Raw genomic sequence first — 24,704 nt, 5'->3', positions numbered from 1 at the left:
AGAGAGGGAGACACAGAATCGGAAACAGGCTCCAGGCTCCGAGCCATCAGCCCAGAGCCTGACGCGGGGCTCAAACTCACGGACCGCGAGATCGTGACCTGGCTGAAGTCGGACGCTTAACCGACTGCGCCACCCAGGCGCCCCTAATGCATACTAATTTTAAGAAATTTGGAAATTATACAGAAAAAGATTTAATTCTGTTCAGGATAAATTACTACTTTAATATATATTCTTCTGATGCTTTAATAATTTTGTACACAGTTGTACATATCCAGTATCATATCTACTTTATAAACATGTAAGTTTTCCCTTGTATTGTCATACAGTTTGATAAGCATTTTCTCTAATATTGGATTATTTGATGATGACAATTCTTCACTGGATGATGAATAAAATCATCGGATAATCAAGTTATAAAAGTATTACATACATTGTTATTTCCCAGGAGATTATCATTTATGTTTTTATATTTCCATCAGCAGTGTATGTAAGTGTCCATCTTTTTTTTTTTTTTTTTTTTTTTTTTTAATTTTTATTTATTTTTGAGAGAGAGAGACAGAGCGCAAGTGGGGGAGGGGCAGAGAGAAAGGGAGAGACAGAATCTGAAGCAGGCTCCAGGCTCCACGCTGTCCGCACAAAGCCCAACACAGGGCTTGAACTCACAAGCTGCAAGATCATGACCTGAGCTGAAGTCGGACACTTAACTGGCTGAGCCACACAGGCGCCCCTGCAAAAGTATCTATCTTGATGCATGCTTGCCAGTGTTAAGTGTTTTCAGTAAAAGTGAATGCATGATTAAATGAGTAACTTACACTTACTAGATGGAAAATAATTTTTCTTTTAAAATTTAATGTTTGGATTATTAGTATTGAACTGCATTCCTATTTTATTAGGTATTTGTATTTTGTATAAGTCATTGTTTACTTTTCCAACTCATCATTTGGATCCTATTGTTTTCATGGTGATTTGTCTGATTTATACTGAAAGATACTAATTTTTTCCATTATTTTTGGCAGATATCTTTTTCTCAAGTTTCTTCTTTTGTTCTTTCATTTAATTCAGAGTTTCCTAATGTTACCAGGTTCTTTTTTTTTTTTTTTGAAGATGGCTTTTTTTGTTTGTTTTGTTTTGTTTTGTTTTGTTTTTGTCCATAGGTCAGGGAGGGAGTGTGAGCAGGGGAGGGGCTGAGAGGGTGGGGGAGAGAAAATCCCAGGCAGGCTCAACGCAGGGCTTGAACTCAAAATTGTGAGATCATGACCTTGGCCAAAATCAAGAGTCAGACACTTAACCATCTAAGCCACCCAGATCAGTGGATATTTAGTAAGGACAATAATATTTATATTTAAAGGAACAAATAGATATTATAATTCAAATCTCAATATTTGAAAATTAGCACCTATATCTTATAATAATGATTAAATTATGACATATCTGTAAAATGCAAATTTATGAAACTATTATAAGTTGATGTTTATGAAGATCTTTTAAGATGATGAAAAGATCGTGTTATTGAATTACAGTTTGACTGGATATGTTAATCGAGGAATCTCAGCTCAGAGTATTAACAAAAGTGTTATCCCCTACCCCGCCATCACTACTTTCAGCTATGCTTTGTTGAATTCCAGATTTCTACCATAACTTCTTAGAAAGATTTCATAACATTCTGGTTGCTTTTAGATTTTTGAAATATAATCTAGTTTTAAAACCCTAGTCTGATTCAAATCTGTATTCCTTTCTCTCCCTACGTAGTAGAAAGTGGAATTTTGAATGAACACAGCTGAAGTAGGGGGAGCAGTAGGGACCCCGAGCAGCTGGGCATGGTGGAAGAGAGGGAAGGAGTCCATATGCTACAATACATTTTTATTATAGTTATTATACAGATTGGTTAATCACCTAGAAACATGATTTTTAACCTTTTTTATGATGCATATATGTAACACATTTCCAAAGTTTTAATTGCACCGTGATAAATCTGCAAGGAAGGAAAACAAGAATCATTTTTATTGAGGGAGTATGGTAATTGTAAACAAAATTTTATAGGCAGGTAAATCATTGAAATTATTTTATAATGAAAAATATATGGCTAATCTAATTTTGGAAAACATTTTTTCAGTTTTTATAATAAGCATTTGATTTTCTCCACCAGCATTCCTTAGGCAGTAGTTGAACAATTAAAACAATTGTAGAATGAGCATTAATAAACTTTTTCATATATTAACATTAATAGGATATTTTACTTGCATTTTTATGTTGTCTTCGTTTGATAATTGAAACAGTTAATGGTGTTGCTAACAATAATGTTTTATACATCTTTCTTGATTACACATAGTACTGATTAAGCTATGAGACTGAGGGTGTAGACCAAATCCACGTCATCGTACAATCTTCTAGGCCAAGATGAGTTTTGAATTTTAATCTTTAAGTGTAGTTGCGAGCCGTTGGAGAGGAGGCAGGGACGTAACATGATAAAGTTCGCATTTTTAAAAGATTATCCTGGCAGGGGGCTCCTGGGTGACTCAGTTGGTTGAGTGTCTGAGTCTAGCTTAGGTCATGATCTTGCGGCTAGTGAGTTCGAGCCCTGTTCGGGCTCTGTGCTGACAGCTCAGAGCCTGGAGCCTGCTTCAGATTCTGTGTCTCCCTCTCTGTCTACCCCTTCCCCGCTCAGGCTCACTCTCTCTCGCTCTTGCTCTCTCTCTTTCTGTCAAAAATAAGTAAACATTTAAAAAAGTAATAAAAAAAAAAAAAAAGATCATCCTGGCTGTTGTATGGAGAATGTTGTATGGGGGTTAGGAATGGAAGCTAATTAGGATGCTACTGTGGTAATAGAAAAAAAGTGATGGATTTTTGAAGATTAACCAATAGACTTGATCATGGATTGGACTGGATATGTGGAATCAAGATAGGGGAGGAGTCAAAGATGACTTCAGTTATCAGATTGAGCAGCTAGTTGACTAGTTGTACCATTTACCGAGATGGAGAATACTGAAGAGAAAACATCTCTGTCCGTGTTAAATTAGATAGCCTAATTGACATCTGAGTGCAAATGTCAAATAGGTAATTGGATAAATAAGCTTGGAGCCCAGTAAAAAGGTCAGGGCCAGAGTAAATTTTATGATTACAATGAAGAACCCTGCCTTAGTCAGACATTAGTGTTTGGTATTTAAAACCATAGAGCTAGGTGAGAACAGGTCAGCACAAGAGGAGCCACCATTGCAGTAGTAGAAAATCAGAGCGGACTTGGAAGCCAAGAGAAAACATTTCAGTAAGAAGAAGGAGTGGTCATCCCTGTTGAGTGGTGCTAAGAAGTCAAATAAGATGATTGAAAAGTGACCGATTAGATTTGACAGCATAGAAGTCACTGGTGACATTAACAAATACTGTATTTCTTCATTTCTAAGATATTTTGGGGGCCCCTGGGGTGGCTCAGTCAGTTATCTTCCAACTCTTGATTTCAGCTCAGGTCATGATCTCACCATTCATGAAATCAAGCCCCATGTCTCTGTGCTGTCAGCTTGGGATTTTTTTTCTCTGTCTGCCCCTCCTGTGCATGTGCGTACTCTGTCTCAAAATAAATAAACTTTAAAAAATAATTTAAAAATGTTTTTCATATTTTAACGTCTCTTGATTAGAAGTTCACAAGAGATGATAAGGCACTATTTAATTGGCAGTATTTTTTTCTCTCAATGTTACAATAAATAATAGTTCATCATACAATTTATGGTATCTTGGATTTAATGAAATGTGACTTCGGTAAAGTGGGAATAGAAATCTGATTGGAGTGGATTGAGAAGAGATTATTACATCATTATCCTCATTTATATTTCTGTGAAGATGTTTTTACTTCTTAGCTGTCATTTGGTGAGCCATTTAAAGCATGGTACCAAATTCAAGCCAGAACCGAATTCCCAAAGTAAAGATGTAACAACATTCTACTGTAGGTTTTTTTAAAACATCGAAGAACTGAACAAGTAGTTGTTACCCTAAGAAACTGGGAGCCAAAAAAAAGTATTATTAAGTTTCTGTAGTTTTTTTTGAGGGGTGATGTTCTATACCTTCATAGTTCTCCATTTTTAGCATAGAAGAGCCAAGGAGCAGTGGAATAACGTAATACTGAGTTTTCACAGAATAATTGCCAAATATAGTTTTGTTCAACTTATGAAACATCTGTTTTTCTTCTTTAGTGCCACCTTGTTTCTGCATCTAAATCAACCAGAGCTCTCTTACCCAGAATCTTTGAATCAGCAGGAACTTTTCTGATATCTTCACCTACAACTCCTGGGTTCAGGCAAAATTTTATTACAAGACATTCTATATGATGCTCCAGCCACGTTTGATTTACTTTTTTGTGCGAACATTCTTTTTTCTTCTTGATAGATGTTTAGCCTTGCCTTGTATTCCAGTCTGTTCTTTCAGTACCTACCAAACTCCGTTCTCTACCATCCACCATGTTTCTTCTTGCTGTCTTCTACATTCGTCTGTTTTTGGTGTCTCCCTCTCCCCCCATTTTTTGTTCCTTTCCTGTATTTCTTGCCTTTTCTATTTGCTGACTCTAGCCATTCTGAGCATTTACTTGCTTACCTAATTTTATCTCAGCAAATTCTTGCCCATTACAAATGTACAGGTATAAGTAAAGCTGAAATAGATAATTCCTGTGCTTAGTAGTAAAGGGTACACAAGGGTACACAGAATTTGTATTCAGTTATGGAAGTGGTTTTTATCTTAGAAAAAAGTAGGACATTTTAAATCATGAGTTGGGTCCTCAGGGTGTCTTATTTTATATTGTGAATTCTGCACGTTAAAAAGTGTGGTGATAGAATCAATGTATTTCTAATTTTGTAACGTTAGTCAAATCACTTGATATTTCTGTTGCTTTCATATCCTCATCTGAAAAAATAGAGCTTCATCACTATATATACTATATTGCTGCTAGTTTATCTCCAGGATAAGTGAGACAAATGTATCAAGTAAGCTAGGGAATGCAGTTTGCTACAGATATAGATTATTCTCTTGGCTTATGCTAGCTATCATGTTTTCCTTGCTCCCTTCCCCTTCCCCTCCCCACCCTCATGTTATTTATCTGTCTTGCTCATTTGACTGTGAGCTCTTTAAGAACATAGATTTTCTGGGGCGCCTGGGTGGCGCAGTCGGTTGAGCGTCCGACTTCAGCCAGGTCACGATCTCGCGGTCCGTGAGTTCGAGCCCCGCGTCAGGCTCTGGGCTGATGGCTCGGAGCCTGGAGCCTGTTTCCGATTCTGTGTCTCCCTCTCTCTCTGCCCCTCCCCCGTTCATGCTCTGTCTCTCTCTGTCCCAAAAATAAATAAAAAACGTTGAAAAAAAAAAAATTAAAAAAAAAAAAAAAGAACATAGATTTTCTTATTCATCTCTGTTATCCCTGTTGCTTACCATGGTGTCTGATATAGTAACCAAATATTTGAATGAATATATTTAAGTAAATATTTGAATGGATGGAATAGAACGGAAAAAACTGTGTGGGGCCAATAATGAAACCCTTGGGGAACAAGGTGGGGGGAGAAATGCTTTTGAATAAAGGAGGCTGAAAAGGAATGATTGGTAAGACAACAACAACAACAACAAAAAAGCAAAGCTCAGTGATCAGCCTTAAGGTTAGCTGTTTTAAATGCAGCAAAGAGGTCCAATAGGATGATGACTGAAAAGTGTCCATTGTATTTGCTTATTAGATAACTGGGTCTCATATGGACAACAGTTTCAGTAGAGTGGTAGTGGATGATAGGATGGGAAGAGGGGTTTGTGTGGAAGGCAGATCATAATGGATTAAGAAGTGAATAGGAATTGAGAAAGCAAATAGGACACGTGTGGATTCCTTTGAAGCAGTTTGGTTAAGAAGAGGAAGAGACATTAAAAGGTTACTGGAGGAGGAATCTAGGATCAAGGAGGGGAGTGTTTTGGTTTTGGATTATTATATTTTCTGTGGGCGACACTTGATATTTGCAGGCCATAGCAAAGAAGCATGAGAAGTTGACAGTAGATATGAGAGTGAGGGGATGGTAGGCAGGAGGCAGACAAGAATGAAATAAGCATGCTCAGACAGAGGAGTTAGTTCTGACGAGGAGGAGGTAGGTACCTCTAATAGTAAGACTAGAGGAGATAAAGGAGGAAGAAGTGGGTAGTCTCCATAAATGTCAAAAGTCCCTTGCAGGTCTGTATCAGATCCATTGTGTATGCAAAGATAAGAACTGACATAGGACTTAAAATAAATCTCAGGGAACTCCTAAAATCGAACAAATATGTTGGCTTGCATTTAAGTCCTATTTGTAACCACTCAGTCTTTAATGGTTTTTGTGTCTTTCTAAGAGAAATAGTAGATAGATAATTTCTTGGAGTTGCTTGCTGAATGGGACTGAATACCTTATTCAGGTAAAAAAGTCTTTTAAATAATGTTTCTGTTCCTTTTAGATGCACATCTTAGATTGCTCTAATACTTAAGAATTTAAAAGATATGATTTATAATAAATGTTACTTGTTATCCTATCCTGTTTTCTTAGAGTCTTTGCTCCGGTCTCAGTAGTATATGATATTAGGTATACATATTAAAGTATACAAACTTTACTGTTAGAGCACTGCTGACTTACCAGTTCTGACTTATCACTAAATCTTGCTCATGTTTTCCTTTTAGTTATTACAAGAACTGTGTACAGTGTTTAATGTAGATTTACCATGCCGTGTGAAGTCTTCCCAATTGGGAATTATCAGCAATAAACAGACGCATACCAGCGCCATAGTGAAGCCACAGTCTAGCTCCTGTTCCTATATCTGCCAGCACTGCCTCGTCCACCTTGGAGACATTGGTGAGCCTTTGGTGTGAAGGAATTGCTAATATATTCATCCTTTTCTTTGGAGTAGTCATAGAAAGAAGCTCTTTTCCCTCAAACTGAGTATGTACACACAATTTCGTTTGCCATAAGAGGAAATTATAAATTGTATATTAAAGAATTTACATTTTCTCAGTATTTTGGGATTGGCAAAGGATTTTCAAGGTAGTAACTTTCATATGAAGATGTAAATTTTATTTGGACTTCATGCAGATGTAGGCAAATGAATAGCAAAAATGTAATCAAAGCTAAAGTTTTTAAAGTGGTGCCGTAATGTCTTTTAAATTAAAAGTCTGTACTCTTGGAATTGCAGGGTTTATAAGTTACTCCTTCTGAAGGTAGATTGTCTTCTTTCCTTCCTATCGTCAGTATATTAAAACCTCATTTTTAATTGTTTCCTTTTTGCAGTTAAATTTGTTTTTCTATTTAATGTAGTTTGTCTGAGAGTGTTATGTAACTTATTCTTGTTCGTCCCTTTAAGGTGACCTAAAAGGGTTGTAAAATAAATTAACTATAGGATTATGTTCCAACTGTCCTCAAATAACAAGGAATGGAGAACATTCCTTTGAGTTCGAAGATTTTAGATATCTAGATGTCATATAAATCATTGACTCCATGTGGGGTCATGTCAAAGTAAGCACCAAGTTCTGCATGGAGCCTCAGTGAATAGTGCATTTAGGTTGTTTTTGCTTTCAGTGTATCCTATGCACACACATACTTAATATCACAGTAGGTATGAGACATTTTTCAAAGTCACTTTATAAGATATTGAAGAAATACATAATTTTCAGATCATATTGTATAGTGTTTTTTGTTTTGTTTTGTTTTTAAGTGCCATATAACTCACCCCTTCTTGGTGGGCCGGCTCCAGGTCACCAGCATAGTCCATAGGGGGAGCTGGTGATGCATGACACTGGAGGACCTGAAAATGGGGGCTAGGTAAGCTTTACAATTGGTTCCATGCTGAATGTCCCAAATAGGGAAGGCCAGATGGACACTTCACACATAATCCTATAGTTAATTTGTTTTAAAGTATTTTCTGTCTTTAATTATCTTAAATTAATTTTAATGTGTTTATTATCTTTAGAATTGAAATCTATAGTTGTTTTGGAAATAGTACCCTACTAGTTTTTTTTATTCATTGTTTGTTTTTAAACTAAAGTTTCTATTTCTTCTTCTCAGCTCGATACAGAAACCAGACCAGCCAGGCAGAGTCCTACTATAGGCATGCAGCTCAGCTTGTCCCCTCTAATGGTGAGTGGGCCTCTCACAGCAAGTCGTGGTTGACTAGGATACTTGATTCTCTATAGCAGTATGGAAAATAAGGCTCATCTTCAAGTTTTTGAAAGCAAAAGATTTTGGAGTTTTGGAGATTTGGTATTGATTGACTTGGAGTTTTGGTCATATTTTTTCATTGTATATTCTATATAAGCAGAAGTGAATTTTTTAAATAAAACTGTTGTTGTCAGTAAACCAGTATAAAAAGAATATCCCCTAATGTGATCTAAAATTGTTTCAATAACTCTGGCTTCCTTAATTATCTCTTAATACCACCATTTCCTTACTAGAAAAATTTTTATTTATCTAAGAGATAGTGCTTATGTCTTTTGATGGCCTCAGAATCAACATTAGCAGTGATTCTTGTTTGGTGAAATACATCATTCTTGTTAAGCCAAATTGAAATACTTTTAGATTCTGAAAGGAGCTCCTTTCGAGCAGGGGTGGCAGTTGGGCACACTGTTCATTTTGTCTCTGGCTGCTTTCCCACAACGGTGGCAGACGTGGTAGTTGTGATGGAGTCTCCTAGGCCCACGTGAAGTCTTACCTATGCTTCTAGTGCTCTCTACCCCAATGACGTGCTTTTTAACCTGTACATGCTATGTTCTGTTGTGGGAGTGTGCTGTTTTGAATTATGCCCATTTGTAATGAGTTACTCATGAGATTTACTTTATAAAATACTCCCCATTATTAATTTAAAGGTTTGAAAACTGATCACCTGTATTCTGATAGCAAGACTGTGCATCTTGGGTTACTTTAGCATCTTAACTTTCTCCTCTAGGTCAGCCTTACAATCAGTTGGCTATCTTAGCTTCTTCCAAAGGAGACCATCTGACCACAATTTTCTACTACTGCAGAAGCATCGCTGTGAAGTTCCCGTTCCCAGCTGCCTCCACTAATCTACAAAAAGCACTTTCTAAAGCACTGGAAAGGTAGGGCTGACTTTTCCAAGAGGACTTTGTGTAACCTGGTAGTCTTCACCTGTCAACCTGATAGCGTACAAGAACTGATAGTTACCTGTGCTTCTCTTCCATTTGCCTAATTTCTCAACATGTAGATATGTTTTAATAGTTTTGCATGTAGTCATTGCTGAATTTCAAGCAGTCAGCCTCTGATTTGTTCCCAGTAGAGGAGTACAGGCTGCTGAATTCTCACAACTCCTCTGAGTGTGTTGCAGATAAAAAGTTACATGCAGAATCTTCTCCTTGTGTATCAGGTGCTCAAATAATGTGTTTTTGCAGACTGAAACCTCTTTTAAGAGGTGTTAGCCATTTTGCTGCTTAAGATTCATGGAAATTTTTCTTCCATTTCAGCCGGGATGAGGTGAAAACCAAATGGAGTGTTTCTGACTTCATCAAGGCCTTTATTAAATTCCACGGTCATGTGTACCTGAGTAAGAGCTTGGAAAAGTTGAGCCCACTTCGAGAGAAATTGGAAGAACAGTTTAAGGTTAGATTTCAAAAATAGAGAATTTTTTTGTCTTGTCTAAATCAGGAAGCATAAGATATTGGTGAAGTTGACTCCTAGTTTTTATGTCATTACTTAGCTGTGAACTCTTGGTTAAAAGTAAATTTGAAGCATATGGAGTTTTTGCATACAGCATCCCCTCAATTTAAACAGAGATACCATCTATAAAGAAATATAGCAGTGGTGTTTTCACTAAGTAGCTGCTGTTTGGCAAAAAGTTACCAAAGTGGGGAGAAAAAACCAACTCCTCCTTCTTCTCAGATCAAGCACCTTTCTTTCTCAGTTTTGAAAGTACTACTTTTGATGGTTTTTCTATTCTTAGATATAATTCTGGTACCTACTTTATAATATTTCCATTTTGCAACCCGGGCTCATTATTCTCATTGTGCTTTGATCCATCAGGATTTGTGGTAGTTTGAAGGAAAGGAATGAGAATTTCATTCTTTTATTAATTTGTGTAAGGAAATAAATTAACCTTTGTTATATTTATATATATGAAAATGATCTTTTATTAGAATATTGAATTAGCAGTATTAATTCTGTCTTTAATTCATGTATTCAACAAATATTTGACTGCCTGTTAATGTCAGTCACTGTTTTAGTCACTAGGATCAACAGTGAACAAGACCGTCTTAAAGAACATTTTATATTTCTTGGTTGCTTCTGGGTATCTAAGCACTTGGGATGTTGTCTATAACTGCCTTACAGTTTTGTAAGTAGTATAAAAGTAACATGTTCCAGAGACTGTAAAACTTAGTTAAGAGACATAAATTAGCCAAGTGTAGTCAATGTGAAGTAGTTTTACAGATAATCATTTTGCAGTTAACACTTTTTATGTACAAGAGATTGTACTAAATAACTATAATAGAAATAGTTTGTTTTTGAATAATCTTTTAGAGTCTCCTGCTGCTTTCTGCTTCTTTTAGGGGCCTATTTCAACTTTTAGCCCATGATTTACAGAATCAAGTACAAGCAAGGAACAACTAATTTTTATGCCCTAAGCTATTCTGCCTGTACAGAACAAACAAGTCTGAATAGTTTCATTATAAGTGGTCAGATATATGAAGGATTATTTTAAAATAACTTTCTTTGTCTTTTCTGAGGTCAGAACTAAAATCATTAATCCTAAAAAGATATCTATAGGGGGTTGCTAAGGATTCTCTCTTTTGAGAGCTTAAAAGTCAGGTTGACAGTCGTCTTCCTTGGATGGTTTAGGTACAGTTCTGTAAACTAGCAGGGGATTGGATCCAACGACCTGTTGAGATTGCTCCTGGCTCTGTTTCTGTGAAATAGGGATTGGGGGGAACCTACCTTAATTAGGTCCTCTCTATATGGAAGTTACTCTGGTCTAGAGTCTAGTCAGTTTTGCATTTGATTCAAGTTCAAACATTAATATTGAAATATATATTTCCATATATAAAGTTTGGGGGGTTATGTGGACAATTCCTAAAAGATGCTTTGAAGTATCATTCCAACACTCTAAAGTTAAACATAGTATGAGGCAGATCTATTTTTAACTTTACTCATTACTGAAATATCAGAAGAACATTGTTGGAGTGAAATTCTAGCACAGTTGAGTAAATACTCAAAAGTGTTTCTAAAGCATATGTAGATAATTAGTGTCATCTACATGTAAACTTCAGCATATCTAACTAGTAATCTTTAGCTACTAAGCAGAAATGTTTACCATATTGAGGTGTATTAAAAGATTTAAGGCCTGTGATTTAGGAAATGAGATGTAAGCCTTTTTATATATGTTAAATACATGCTGTTTTTTTCATGGTACTGAGTTCAGTAAACTCCACAACTGCTGTTGAAGGTGCCTTTGAGTAACAGTGTGTCCGTTCCAATCTGATTTTGTTCCTGGTGAGGCCCTCTGCTTCCTACAATACAATCTAAATTTTATGAAAATATAACTACATAATTACACTTTTACTTCTAAAGATGTGAATTATTCCTTCACCACGTACTTACTGAGTACCTACTGTGAACTATATACTTCTCTAGGCTTTTAGAGGTGGAGGGGAGAGCAAGACACAGTCTGTGCCTTTGTGAAATTTTACATTCTCATTTGCTGGTACTTAGGATGGACTCACATGCATTAATTCTTCTGTGCATACACTAGAAAATCCTTTAAAGGGCTGTGATTGTCTTCTATAGGACATTGCTACCTAAAATAAAATGCCAGTGGATTAATAGATACGTTGTTCTGTTTTACTCATAAGAAAAATGCTCTTTGAAAAATACAAATTAATATTCTCATTCTTTTGCCAATATTATATGTTTATATAAATGGTCAGTTTATCTAAAAGGTTAGATATAGAGACTGAAGGAGAAGTTTTATGGGAGAATTCAGAAGAAGAGATAGGATTTGGGGACATTTTAAAGAAAGGAAAAATGCTTGATGCCTTTGAAAAAGGAATGAGCATTCTCCATGTATATACTGGCATGGTAGGTGGCAAGGAAGCTGAGAGAGTAGCTGAAGTGGAATTTAATGGTATTTTCCTGCCGTGATAATGGGAGAGATCTTGCTAATAGGATCCTAAAACTTAGTCTGGATGTTTCAGGTTCTTTATGTAAATAGAATAAAAACTCAGAAGTTGCTGGACAAAGGCAGTTCTAAATTTCTGAGATGGTAGGATCTCTTGTCACTGCTTGTAGAATCGTAAGTAAGATTGTCTGTTTCCCACTATAAGGCTAGTGACAAGTGAGAGGGAGGGAGGTTGGCTGTAGCTAAAGTGTAGGGTGAAGCCAAGATATCATCCCTTGTAGCTGTCAGCTTTGTTAGGAACTTGTGTTTGAAAAATATTTTCTATGGGAGTAATCTAAAATTACCGCAGATATTAAGGTAGAAGGGTGAGGCCACTGGCTGAGAGCATGTCGTGAATTCTTCTTGTAATAACCTGGTTTAGCAGGTTGCTATAAACACTAGTTACTAAGGTAAAGGAATTTGATGATGAAGATCATACATGTACTTTTCTAATAGGGAAACATGTCAGTGTTGTAATTTGTAGAAGGGCCTGTACCACATTATTAATTGTTTTAGTATATCATTTACCCTGTGTTCCAATATTGTTGCTCTGTACCTCATTTATAAATAAGTGTCTTTAAATGTGTGAAGCCTTTGAAAGAGTAAATTTTATGACAAATTTTGGAAGTCACACTTTGTGTACCAAAAGTTCAAAAACATTGTTTAGTCTTCTGGTTTGAAATTTTTCTTTTTTACTGGGTACATCTACTTTCTAGTCATTGATTCTAATTTAATATTTTACTATATGTGCATCTCATATAAAACCACTTCTAATGGACTAAGATGTATACTTTTACTGACTGATGCCCAAAACTTTTTTTTGCATCATATTAAAAAATACACGGTTTCTCGGGGGAAAAAAAAAAAAAAGTATCGTGAAAAACAGCTGAAAGAACTCTGTGGTGTTGGGGCTCATTCCTTTCAAGAATTCCTTTCAAGGTAAAGAGTCAGCATGAGAGAGATCAGACCACATCGGACTTGATTAAAATCCTACAATTAAGAGCTGATTCAAAGGGGCACATGCACCCAATATTTACAGCAGAGTTATCAATAATAGCCAAATTATGGAAAGAACCCAAATGTCCATTGACTGATGAATGGATAAAGAAGATGTGTGTGTGTGTGTGTGTGTGTGTGTGTGTGTGTGTGTGTGTACACACGCACACAATGGAATATTACTCAGTGATCAGAAAGAATGAAATCTTGCTGTTTGCAACAACATGGATGGAACTAGAGTATATTACGCTAGGCGAAATAAATTAGAGAAAGACAAATATCACATGATTTCACTCCTATGTGGAATGTAAGAAACACACCAGATGAACCTAGAGGAATAGAAGGAAAAATAAGATAAAAACAGGGAGGCACACCATAAGAGACAAATACAGAGAACAAACTGAGGGTTGCTGGAGGGGAGGTGGGTGGGGGGATGGGCTAAATGGGTGGTGGGCATTAAGGAGGGCATTTGCTGGGATATGAGCACTGGGTGTTATATGTAAGTAATGAATCAATCACTAGGTTCTACTCCTGAAACCAGTAACTACACTGTATGTTAACTAACTGAATTTAAATGAATGAATGAATGAGTGAATGAAGTCATTGACTCATCTGTGACTCTGTTACCCATCTGGTTCTAAATGCAGACTGCCAGTTTAGTTCTTGTGTTGAAGGTGGCTCCTATTCTCGATAATCTGCGGTATTTCTGTCTTACTTTACAGAGGCTGCTGTTCCAAAAAGCTTTCAACTCTCAGCAGTTAGTTCACGTCACTGTCATCAACCTGTTTCAACTTCATCACCTTCGTGACTTTAGCAATGAAACAGAGCAGCATAGTTATAGCCAAGATGAGCAGCTGTGTTGGACACAGTTGCTGGCCCTCTTTAGTGAGTATTAAATTTTTAATTTTAATTCAAATAATTTAATTTTCTGTGCTGTCTTCTTTGGAAAGCATAATCGTAGGCATTTTCATCGTCAGAGTGTTAGCGACAACAAAAATGCCTCCTATATAGGCCTAAACCCTAAGTTCTGTCCTTTTATCTTCTGATACCCTCTCCTCATCAAATATACCTGTAACATTTTTTTAAAGATTTCATTTTTAAGTAATCTCTACACCTAACATGGGGCTCGAACTCACAACCCTGAGATCAAAAGCTGTACACTCCCCCGACTGAGCCAGCCAGACACCCCTGTAACAGTTTTTAACATGGGGGATAAAAGCCTTTTTAGTAAAAAGCTGTGATGGGGCCCCTGGGTGGTTCAGTCAGTTAAACCACCAACTTCAGCTCAGGTCATGATCTCACGGTTTGTGGGTTCGAGCCCCATGTCAGGCTCTGTGCTCATGGCTCAGAGCCTGGAGCCTGCTTCCAATTCTGTGTCTCCCTGTCTGCCCCTCCCCTGCTCCTGCTCTGTCTCTCTCTCTCTCAAAAATAAATGTTAAAAACAAAACAAAACAAAACTGTGAAGTATTCAAGCATTAAGGGGGATACAGCAGAAGTCTTACAATGCTAGTTTAATTTGGACTGGTACATTGTTTCAAATATCTTATGTTTTCTGAATACATTTTTTTTCTTCAAGTGTCTTTTCTTGGCATCCTGTGCAAGTGTCCTCTGCAGAACAAGTCTCAGGAGGAGTCCTACAATGCCTATCCCCTTCCTGCAGTCAAGGTCTCCATGGACTGGCTGAGACTCAGACCCAGGGTCTTTCAGGAGGCAGTGGTAGATGAAAGACAGTAGTAAGTGTCTTAGAATTTCATGTTAGTTTGTGTGCTTTGTTTATTTGATATTCATGGATATGTAGAAACCGCCTCTAAAACACATCTGAACAATGGAAGACTTTGTGTTTTCCACCCACTCTCTGGAAATTGAACTGAAGACCTCTTTGTATGTATGTTTTTCATTTATTTGTTTGAATTTCTTGTGTGAGGCAAAATCTTAAGGATTTCTGACTCCCTGTGTGTCCCCCCCCCCCCACCCCCTTCCTGGCTGCAATCATGGGGAAAAAGCATCTTTCACATTTCAAAATGAAATTGAAGTAAAAACCAGTTTGTTTCTTACCCATTACAGTATGCTCCAATTTTCTGTTGAGAAGTTGAAGAGAAGTGATTTTTTACTTTTTCCATTATTTCCTATACATAAGCTGTTTGGTACTGCCTTACAGTAACACTGCGTTTGAGTTACATTTGCTTGTTTTGAGCATAGAGGATTGGGAGTTATTTTGGCTCTCACCGTTTTCTCTCTAATCTCTACTCAGAAGAATTCTGATGGTTCTTAGGAGATTTTGATTTTATGGTAACAAATGAAAACTTTCAGTTTACCTTGGTATTTTAACAATGTGTGGACTTTCTCACATGATAAAGAAAAAGGTGTAGTCATTACTTTGAACAAAGGATGTGATTTGACTATGGTGTACCCCAATCCTGTCACAGATTAAGAGCTAGCAGTGGATTGCACAACTTATAATGTGTGTGACAGCTCTATCAAAACATAATATGTTGTTTCTCTGGTCAGTGTGTTCCCAGTAAGTACCAATTATCAGTGTTTAAAACTGACAAACGATTTTCACTAATTGTTAAATTAGGAGTCTGGGAAATGGCCTGCAGTAGTAGGTGTCTATTGTGCAAATATGACCCTTCTGGTGTATCTTTTACCTAGACAGACATCTTTGAAAATAGGTTTTAGGAAATCATACAGCATTGAAAATGCTGAAGCGAGAGGGGAAAGTACATAAAGTTTAGGCCCTATAGATAACATTGTCCTGGCTTGTTAGTGTTCTAGTATCTCCATTTTAGACAAAGTCTGAATTGTCTTTTTAATTTACAGCATTTGGCCCTGGCTAATTTCTCTTCTAAATAGTTTCCATCCCCATGAAGAGGATCTTTCAAGTACTAATGGTAAGGGCTAACTTAACTTGATGTTGTTAACATCGTTCCCCATCACTGATAGTAAGCTTAAGGCGAGAGAAAAACATGGTTTTGTTTTCGTTTGACTTTAAGTTCAGTAACTCAGAAGGGACTTTCAATGCTGCAGTTATCATGAATAAGTGGATAGAAGTAGAGGTAATGTTCTTCCAGTTCTTTCAGCAGCATATGCTCCTGTTTGAATAGGAGTCGAGGGAGAACAATACCTTTAAATTCTTTCCGGCTTCTTCCCTCCCTCCTCATTTTTACTATTTTTTTTTTTTTAAGAGAATTAATTTGAACAGCGTTACTCTGTTAAAGTAATACCTGCTTATTATAGAACATCTGGGACATACAAACATTAAGTACATAAGTCACTCATGGTTCTCTCTTATAAAGATACGTTGTATTGTTCATATTATAGTGTATTTTCTTGGGACCTTTTTCTTAAGTGTACATATACATACCTGCCTGTGACTGATATCAGATACAGCTTTGTGCCTGCTTTTTAAAGTTAATGTTATATTGTTAGCATTTCCCTTTGCCATTTAAACATTTGAAGTGTGATTTTTTTTTTTACTGGCCGCATAATATTCCATCCTGTGGATATGCCATAATGTATTTAATCACTGTCCATTTGCTGTACAATTTTCCACATTGTAAATAATTCTGCACTGAACAATCTGTAGTTAACTCCTTTCGGATGATTTTACTTCCATCAAATCAGTGCTTCTCAGGCAATTTGCAAATGAATCACCTGGGGTCTTGTTAAAATGCAGTTATAATTCAGTAGGTTTGGGACAATGCCTAAGATTCTGCATTTCTTGCAAGCTCCTGGATGATGTTGGTGTTTGTTTTTCAATACTTTGAGTAACAAGGAGATAATCCAAACAGTGGGATTACCAATGTGGGGCTATGAATTTTTAAGGCTGCCAGGGAAAAAATAGTCGATTGTATCCATCCCCCTCGGCACTGAGTAGTAGATAAGTATTAGGGGACAATGTCTAGTGCGCAGACGTAACCTGTTTTTAAATTAAAATGTTTTACAAATCTTGATTTCTACCCCTCTGTAGCTACACCACTTCCAGAGGAGTTTGAGTTACAAGGATTCTTGGCTTTGAGACCTTCTTTCAGGTGGGTGGCAGCTGAAGGAGCTTTATTTTATTATCAGTGGTTATAGTATTAAAATTAGGAATCAGGCTTGGGTGTAGAAGAACCTTTGATCTATCCCAGCTTTGTCTTATTTTCTTAACAACTAAAAGCGAAAGTGTTTTTAATATGAAGTAGATTTGTGTATGTCATGCCTTTAATTGCTCTGTAATGCCAGTACTGAGTGCTTTTACAGACTTGGGGGGAAGGAAAGGAAAAGAAGAAAATTGCTTCTCCCAAGTGGTATTTATTCACTGGATTTTTTTATACTTTGTTGAAATTAGAGGGGAAATCTCAAAAATGGGAACCAAATGCAAACCAAAGGATATTGCTTGACATTTTTCATATCATTAATAATGACAAAGCAATTTGTTTTTCTAGTCATTTTTGTCTCTTCTTAGAGGAAGAACTTCTTACTCCTTTTCACGTTGAACTCTTTGGTCTGTGTCCTTGATCCTATCTCTTCCTGCCTCCCCACCTGTTACCCTCTCTCTGCGTTGTAGTTCAGTATCTTTTTATTTATTTAACAGCTGGTTACTTCCTTTTGGCCTGCTAACATTCAGGTGTACCCTGTTCTTTTTAAAAAGTAAAATTGACAACCCTTTCTTCCTCCGATGTTGCTCTTTCTCTTCGTCATCAAACTTTTTTTTTTTAATGTTTATTTTTTATTCTTGAGAGAGAGCATGAGCAGGGGCAAGACAGAAAGATAAGGAGAGAGGGAGAATTCCAAGTAGGCCCTGCACTGTCAGTGCACAGTCCAACACAGGGCTCAAACCCACAAACCATGAGATCATGACCTGAGCCGAAATCAAGACTCGGTCACTTAACCAACTGAGCCACTCAGGCACCCCCATCATCAAACTTCTTAAAAGCATAGTGTGAGAACTTTATTGACCCCACTTCACTCCCAGTCATTTCTCAGCCTCATTCAACTTAAACTGTCAGTGTGTTTCTGGTTACCAAACTCCATTGACTTCTTTATAATTTTCATCCTGTGTAATTTTCTCTAGCATTGAGTTTATTAATCCCACTCCTATATGAAGCCTCCTTTTTTCTTAGCTGTTTTTCTTAGCTCAGTCCCTTGTACCACATCACTCAGAATATTATCCTCCAGGGTTCTTCCCTGCCCTTTCCTTCCCATTTTCTATATTCTCCCTGGTGATCAAATCCATCCTTTCGTCTGAAGCATTCATCTCTTGGATAGTAACTAAGCCCAAAAGTTTCAGTGTCTGACTTTTTTTCTGACTCATAGTTTAACAATCTGATCTCCCTGTGCATTTCAAACTTTAACATGACCCAAAATGAGCTTGTATTTTCCTATTAGGTCAGCAAAAAAATAATCCTTCTATATTTATCTGTGTGCCATTATCCACCTACATGAACTCTAAAAAAATACCCTTATTTCCATTAATCTTTCTCACCAAGTCTTTGTAATTCTGTGTCTAAAATGCCTTTTAGACCCACCTCCTCCCATTTATTTCCCTATATAGTTCAGGCTTTTATCACCATTAACCTGCAGTATAAAAAGCTTCCTAATCAACCTCCCTACTTAGATTCCCTCTCCTGTAGCTCATTTCTGCCCTGCTTTCACGATTATATTTTTAAAAATACAGACCTGTTGAAGTCCCATTAATAACGCAAAGACTTCAGTTCGCTCATCCCCAATTGTTCCAATATCTTTTTTGGCTTCGTGTCCAAGTGCTTAGTTTCTCAGTGGTATTTTCTGCCACCTGCCCCCTAATCCTTAACATAGTATACGTTGGCTAGGTCCTTTTCTTGAGTAACTTTGTTTTTATTCCTCTGAGACATTGTTCATGCCATGCCTAGAGCAGCCCCATTTCCTCTTCTGCCCTTCTCTTACTAGCCTGTAAACACTTAACACACCTGCCAAGGTCCAGCTCAGGTAATAACTTAATCTGTGAAGTCTTTTTCAGAGCTTAGCAGAAGGAACTAGCCTTCCTGTTAACTATGCTTATTTGCGTAGTTTTTCTTACAGTACTTATCAGATTGATTTATAATTATTTCTTCCTTAGGGAGATACTGTTTCTCTATCTCATTTATCTTTGTGTCTTCAGCATCTATCCTGCAGCCTGGCAATTCTTAGATACTTAAAAATAATACTGAGTTTAATGAGGAAAAATCTTAAAATCCTTATTTTTTTCAGGTTGATTTACCTTTCTAATGTCAATGAGCTTTTTGCTGTATATATTTTTTGATATAAATACATTTTTGTGATTTAGGGCCACCTAAAGTAGATAGATTAATACTGTTTATTAGAAGAGGCATACTCGGAGATTAGCATTACAGTGGTCATTTCAAGCAAATTATATAGAATGCAAGGTAAGTGTTGATGAAAACTTTTGTTCTTACAGTAAAAGTATCTTTTTAAATAAAAGTTGTGACTTATTTTAGCTCAATTAGAAAGTAAAATCTGAGTAAAAATATGCAAATGCATATTGTCTTTTTTGTTTTGCTTCACTGTATTTAAAATCTTCAGCAACATACATTCAAAATGCAGTCGATTGAATTTAGTAGCTAGCCTGTGTGGAAAAATCTGAAACCATTGCATTTAAATTAGGTAAACGTGGTTGCCTGGGAAATACCTTTAGAAGTTTAATTTTGTGTAATTTGTGCTTATCTCGATTTTAGGAACTTGGATTTCTCCAAAGGCCACCAGGGTATTACAGGAGACAAAGAAGGTCAGCAACGACAAATACGACAGCAGCGCTTGATCTCTATAGGCAAATGGATTGCTGATAATCAGCCAAGGTATTTCTTATCAGATACACTTACACACCCCACATGTGTTTTAGGCTCTGGTATGATGCTCTTGATTATAAACTCGTAAGTCAGGATGCTGGTAACACATCATCAAATTATGACCCTGGTGATCATAAGTATATTCTATTTAATCTCTGTGCTCCCCATTACACTGCCTAGTGTAGAGAAATAAGCATTGTCTCCCTTGTTAATCATGAACTTCTGCTCTCATTTGTAAATATCTGTGTAAATCTAACAAAATTGTATGTTCACAGGGATGGTGATTTGTGTTGACAGGGTCGTGGCGGTCCATTTCAGTCAGGATAGACTAGAGTCAGATAGGTTTCTAGTTTTGCCACTCCCCGAGGTGTGTGTCTTTAGGATCTCCCCAGGTGATTCTAACCTTTCCAAAGTCAGTAACTATTTCAGATTAATTTTTATATGCAGGCTCCTGTCCTACTACTGTAAGCACTTAACTGGTTGCATGCTTGAATGAATTTAATCCCTCTGAGCTCTAGTTTTCACACCTATAAAACAGGAATTACAGATCACTACTTCAAGGGTCTGGTCTAGGGCCTTGTACTTAAGACATGCTCAGTAAATATAGCTGTCATTACTAGAAAGCATTAAAGGGGCGTGGGAATGTGTGGTGATGCTAAGGGATAATGAGGATTTGAGTTTTTCTGTAACTGCTTTTTATGCTATATAAAAATATTACACTGTAATATCTTGCTGTCTCTAAGTCTTTAGGGCTGGGAATGTACTTGACTGTTGGGTCCATGCACAGTCCCATTGTTATTGTTTTTTAAGTTTATGGTTTTCATATGTGGATTTATTTTTACTTTTTTAGGCTGATTCAGTGTGAAAATGAGGTAGGGAAATTGTTGTTTATCACAGAAATTCCTGAGTTAATACTGGAAGACCCCAGTGAAGCCAAAGAGAACCTCATTCTGCAAGAAACATCCATGATAGAGTCACTGGCTGCGGATGGGAACCCAGGACTGAAATCAGTGCTGTCCACGGGCCGTAATCTAAGCAACAACTGTGACACAGGAGAGAAACCAATGGTCACCTTCAAAGAGAACATTAAGCCGCGCGAAGTGAACAGAGACCAAGGAAGAAGTTTTCCTCCCAAAGAGGTGAGAAGGGACTATAGCAAAGGAATAACTGTAACTAAGAATGATGGAAAGAAGGACAACAACAAGAGGAAAACAGAAACCAAGAAATGCACCTTAGAAAAGTTACAGGAAACAGGAAAGCAGAATGTGGCAGTGCAGGTAAGCTGTATTTGAACTATAACGCAGGTAGAGGAAGGCTCACACAAAAGGCAAGATTTTTCATTTTGTTCCTAAAGCTTGAGAGTTGGCTCTTCTGGAAGCTTGAATGCGGCACAGTAAGGTCATGTAAAGAGCTGTGGTAGGTGGCTACTCCATCAACCTGTATAAATTGTAATGTGAGTGAAAAAATCTCAACCTGTCTTGACATTTCTGTCAATCCTTTCAGTTAGGTAGTTTGAAATGACCAGAGCTGTCCATTCCGCAAAGAATTCTGTTTGCTTTAGAAGGTGTAACTGCCATTTGTTAGTGTTCTATTGGGAAATGTAGGGTCTTGTACAGAGCCAGTAAGTAGGACCAAGAGTATATTAAGGCTTATAGGGTTTTTTTTCAGATTCACTAAAAAAGATAAAATATATTCTTGGAAAAAGATGAGACTTTTTCTTTTTTTTTTTTTTTTTTTTTTCAAGGTTTTTATTTATTTTTGGGACAGAGAGAGACAGAGCATGAACGGGGGAGGGGCAGAGAGAGAGGGAGACACAGAATCGGAAACAGGCTCCAGGCTCCGAGCCATCAGCCCAGAGCCTGACGCGGGGCTCGAACTCATGGACCGCGAGATCGTGACCTGGCTGAAGTCGGACGCTTAACCGACTGCGCCACCCAGGCGCCCCAACTTTTTCTTGACATTGATACCTGTCCCAGCCAGTGGCATTGTATCACTTCAGTGTTATCCTGGCTCATGGGAGTTTGTAAAACAAGAGGTTAAGTCTCTTGCTGGGAAAAGGTAAACAGTACTCAGTTATTTGTGACTTTTTCTTAAACCTTTCCAAAGAGGAGATAGAGATGATTTCATATAAACAAAAATGATCTTTGTTCTGTGCTGGTTTCATTGATACCGTTCACGTCTGAACAAATACCTAAATAGCCATGTGATTTGTTAGCATATTTTGGCAAATGTATTTGTTTGCAGTAGGCATGAGGAACATTACATTATTGAAGGCTGCTTGCAGATATAAACAGTGCCTTCAGCCTGTTTCATCTACAGAGTTTTTTTGAGAAGGAGAGTTAATAAGCACATAATAGTTGCATTTTAAGATTAATAGAGAAACAGAGAAAAACAGGGCAGAAATTGAGAAAAGGCATGGGGAGAGGGAGGTGCTGGGGAAAGACCGAGAATAAGCCAGATGAACTGTAGAAAGCTGGAGGACCAGTGTTTGAGGGGCGAGTCTAGTATGTCGTGCCTGCTCTGCCTCCGTTCTCTGCAGCTGCCTCCCGGCAAGGGCCAGTCTGAGCATCTCCTTTCTGGTCTCTCATCCCTCTTAAATCTGCCTCCAGACGAAAGAAAGCTTGACAGGAGTCAGTGTATCACCTCTCTGTACCTCATCCTAAGTTCTCTGTAAATGTACCTGTTTTCCTTCATTTTACTCAATTTGAGCAATGCATGTGACATCTTACTCTCTGTAGCTCATTGTGTAGGATGTTGGGCCCTGTTCTTACTGCTGACAGTATCCTTATTCTAAAGGGGTGGTAGCATTGGGGGTGGACGGTGGATGCCTGACTGGTATGCTTGAGGCTGCCCAGATGAAATTAAACTGAGGGCCAAAGTGTCTCTCCTGTGAGTTACTCATCATTATTAATTCATTATCCGTTTGTTGTCTAATGAATTGGAGTATAAAGGGCCCTGGAGCCCATAATAGGTGGCTTAAGATTATAGGCAAGTTTTTTAACCTGTTGGTATCAGATGTCTCATTTGTCAAACAAATGAGCTCTCAGGTCCTTTCTGTATTTAGTATGTTCATGATTTTGTGTAAGCAAAATCATCACACCAATTAAACGAAACCCTTCTATCTTTAATTGACAAATAATTTGTTTTGATTTTTTTCCCCACTTTTTATTTAGGTATTAAATACCTTCATATGCTTTTTTTTTTCTTTTTTTTTTTTTTTTTTTTGACATAATGGGGTTTTAAATTCTTTCCTAGAGGTGCTTCTTTGTGATACATTTGAGTTTCAGATTGTTATAGATGGTTTTGCTTTTGTTGGTCATAGGTGAAATCCCAGACAGAACTAAGAAAGACTCCAGTGTCTGAAGCCAGGAAAACACCTGTAACTCAAACCCCAAGTCAAGCAAGTAACTCCCAGTTCATCCCCATTCATCACCCTGGAGCCTTCCCTCCTCTTCCTAGCCGGCCAGGTAAATACACATTTTCTACTTAATCTCATCTGTATAGGAGTTTCTGCTCCCTCATTGAATAATTTATACTCTGTCAGAGTTACATTACTAAACCATAATGTTAAAAGGTAGAAGTTCTCTTTTCTCTGATGCTTACTAAGTTCTTTTTGAACCATTTCTCTGTAGTGTATATACAAATGCATGTTTGTTATCATGAAGGAATTCCTATCACTAAACATAGCATTTAAGAAACCACCTTTAGAATGCTCCACTTGATTCAGTGGATAGAAGTAGCAGCCAATACTCTGTATTTAATTCTTGAAATCAGGTTAAAGATTGATGCTTGATCAGTCTTACTTGATGTCTGATTCCTGCCGTTTATAATTTATTAGAAGACCTCTTCTTCTACCCTACCCCACCTTACCCCCAAATGACGTATTTTTGCCTTTCTTTTGCTAAGTGTCTTTAGAACTAAAGCTGCTATGTTCTTCTATTTTGAAGGGTTCCCGCCCCCAACATATGTTATTCCCCCTCCTGTGGCATTTTCTATGGGCTCAGGTTACACCTTCCCAGCTGGTGTTTCTGTCCCAGGAACCTTTCTTCAGCCTACAGCTCACTCTCCAGCAGGAAACCAGGTGCAAGCTGGGAAACAGTCCCACATTCCTTACAGCCAGCAACGGCCCTCTGGACCAGGGCCAATGAACCAGGGACCTCAACAGCCACAGCCACCTTCCCAGCAACCCCTTACATCTTTACCAGCTCAGCCGACAGCACAGTCCACAAGCCAGTTGCAGGTTCAAGCTCTAGCTCAGCAGCAATCCCCCACAAAAGCCGTGCCGGCTTTGGGGAAAAGCCCTCCTCACCACTCTGGGTTCCAGCAGGTGAGTCACAGTTGTGTGTACTGTCCAGCCAAGATCAGGAGGAGGGGAGACTGGAATGGTCCAGTGTTTGGTTAATTAGAAATACCAAACTTACTTTGGTTAATTAGAAGTACTAAAATTACCAAAGCTTACTACTTAAGCTTTCCAGATGCTTCTGCTACGGAAGGATTATGGAGAAGAATATACTCTCTCTGCTGTTTAGGGAAGTTCAGATGTTTCCCTTTATCCTTTGTAAAGGATAATAGATCTTAACTACTGTTCTTTGCTGCTGCTGCTGCTTGTCAACTTTGTAGAAAAGAACTTTGTATAAATAATTCTCCTATTTGAAAATAAACTACAGGAGGGAAATAGAATCATAATCTTGACGAGGTGTTAAGAAAGCTATGACACCATTCTTAAATATCATCAACCCCGCAGTACTTGGGCTGGGAAGGGGGAACACACACACA

General features: G+C 37.6%; 1 protein-coding gene across 9 annotated transcripts in view; it reads left to right on the top strand.

Moving 5' to 3' along the window:
- SMG7 (SMG7 nonsense mediated mRNA decay factor) overlaps positions 1-24,704 on the top strand; it is a 91,622-nt gene that overhangs the window by 58,355 nt on the left and 8,563 nt on the right. For 4 of the 9 annotated variants that reach the window (XM_058700956.1, XM_058700954.1, XM_058700957.1 and 1 more), the window contains 12 exons: positions 6,656-6,827; positions 8,034-8,105; positions 8,911-9,061; positions 9,443-9,578; positions 13,845-14,007; positions 14,699-14,855; positions 15,943-16,013; positions 17,093-17,153; positions 19,818-19,937; positions 20,779-21,205; positions 23,251-23,395; positions 23,876-24,255. In XM_058700956.1, coding sequence (XP_058556939.1) covers positions 6,656-6,827; positions 8,034-8,105; positions 8,911-9,061; positions 9,443-9,578; positions 13,845-14,007; positions 14,699-14,855; positions 15,943-16,013; positions 17,093-17,153; positions 19,818-19,937; positions 20,779-21,205; positions 23,251-23,395; positions 23,876-24,255 — 2,055 coding nt within the window. The remainder of the gene's footprint in view (positions 1-6,655; positions 6,828-8,033; positions 8,106-8,910; positions 9,062-9,442; positions 9,579-13,844; positions 14,008-14,698; positions 14,856-15,942; positions 16,014-17,092; positions 17,154-19,817; positions 19,938-20,778; positions 21,206-23,250; positions 23,396-23,875; positions 24,256-24,704) is intronic. The other 5 variants (XM_058700955.1, XM_058700958.1, XM_058700951.1 and 2 more) reach the window with 3 other exon arrangements.

Source organism: Neofelis nebulosa, chromosome 15, assembly GCF_028018385.1.
Source record: "Neofelis nebulosa isolate mNeoNeb1 chromosome 15, mNeoNeb1.pri, whole genome shotgun sequence".
Classification (NCBI taxonomy): Eukaryota; Metazoa; Chordata; class Mammalia; order Carnivora; family Felidae; genus Neofelis; species Neofelis nebulosa.
The sequence above is the reverse complement of the archived record's forward strand: the minus strand, read 5'-3'. Positions and strand labels throughout refer to the sequence as shown.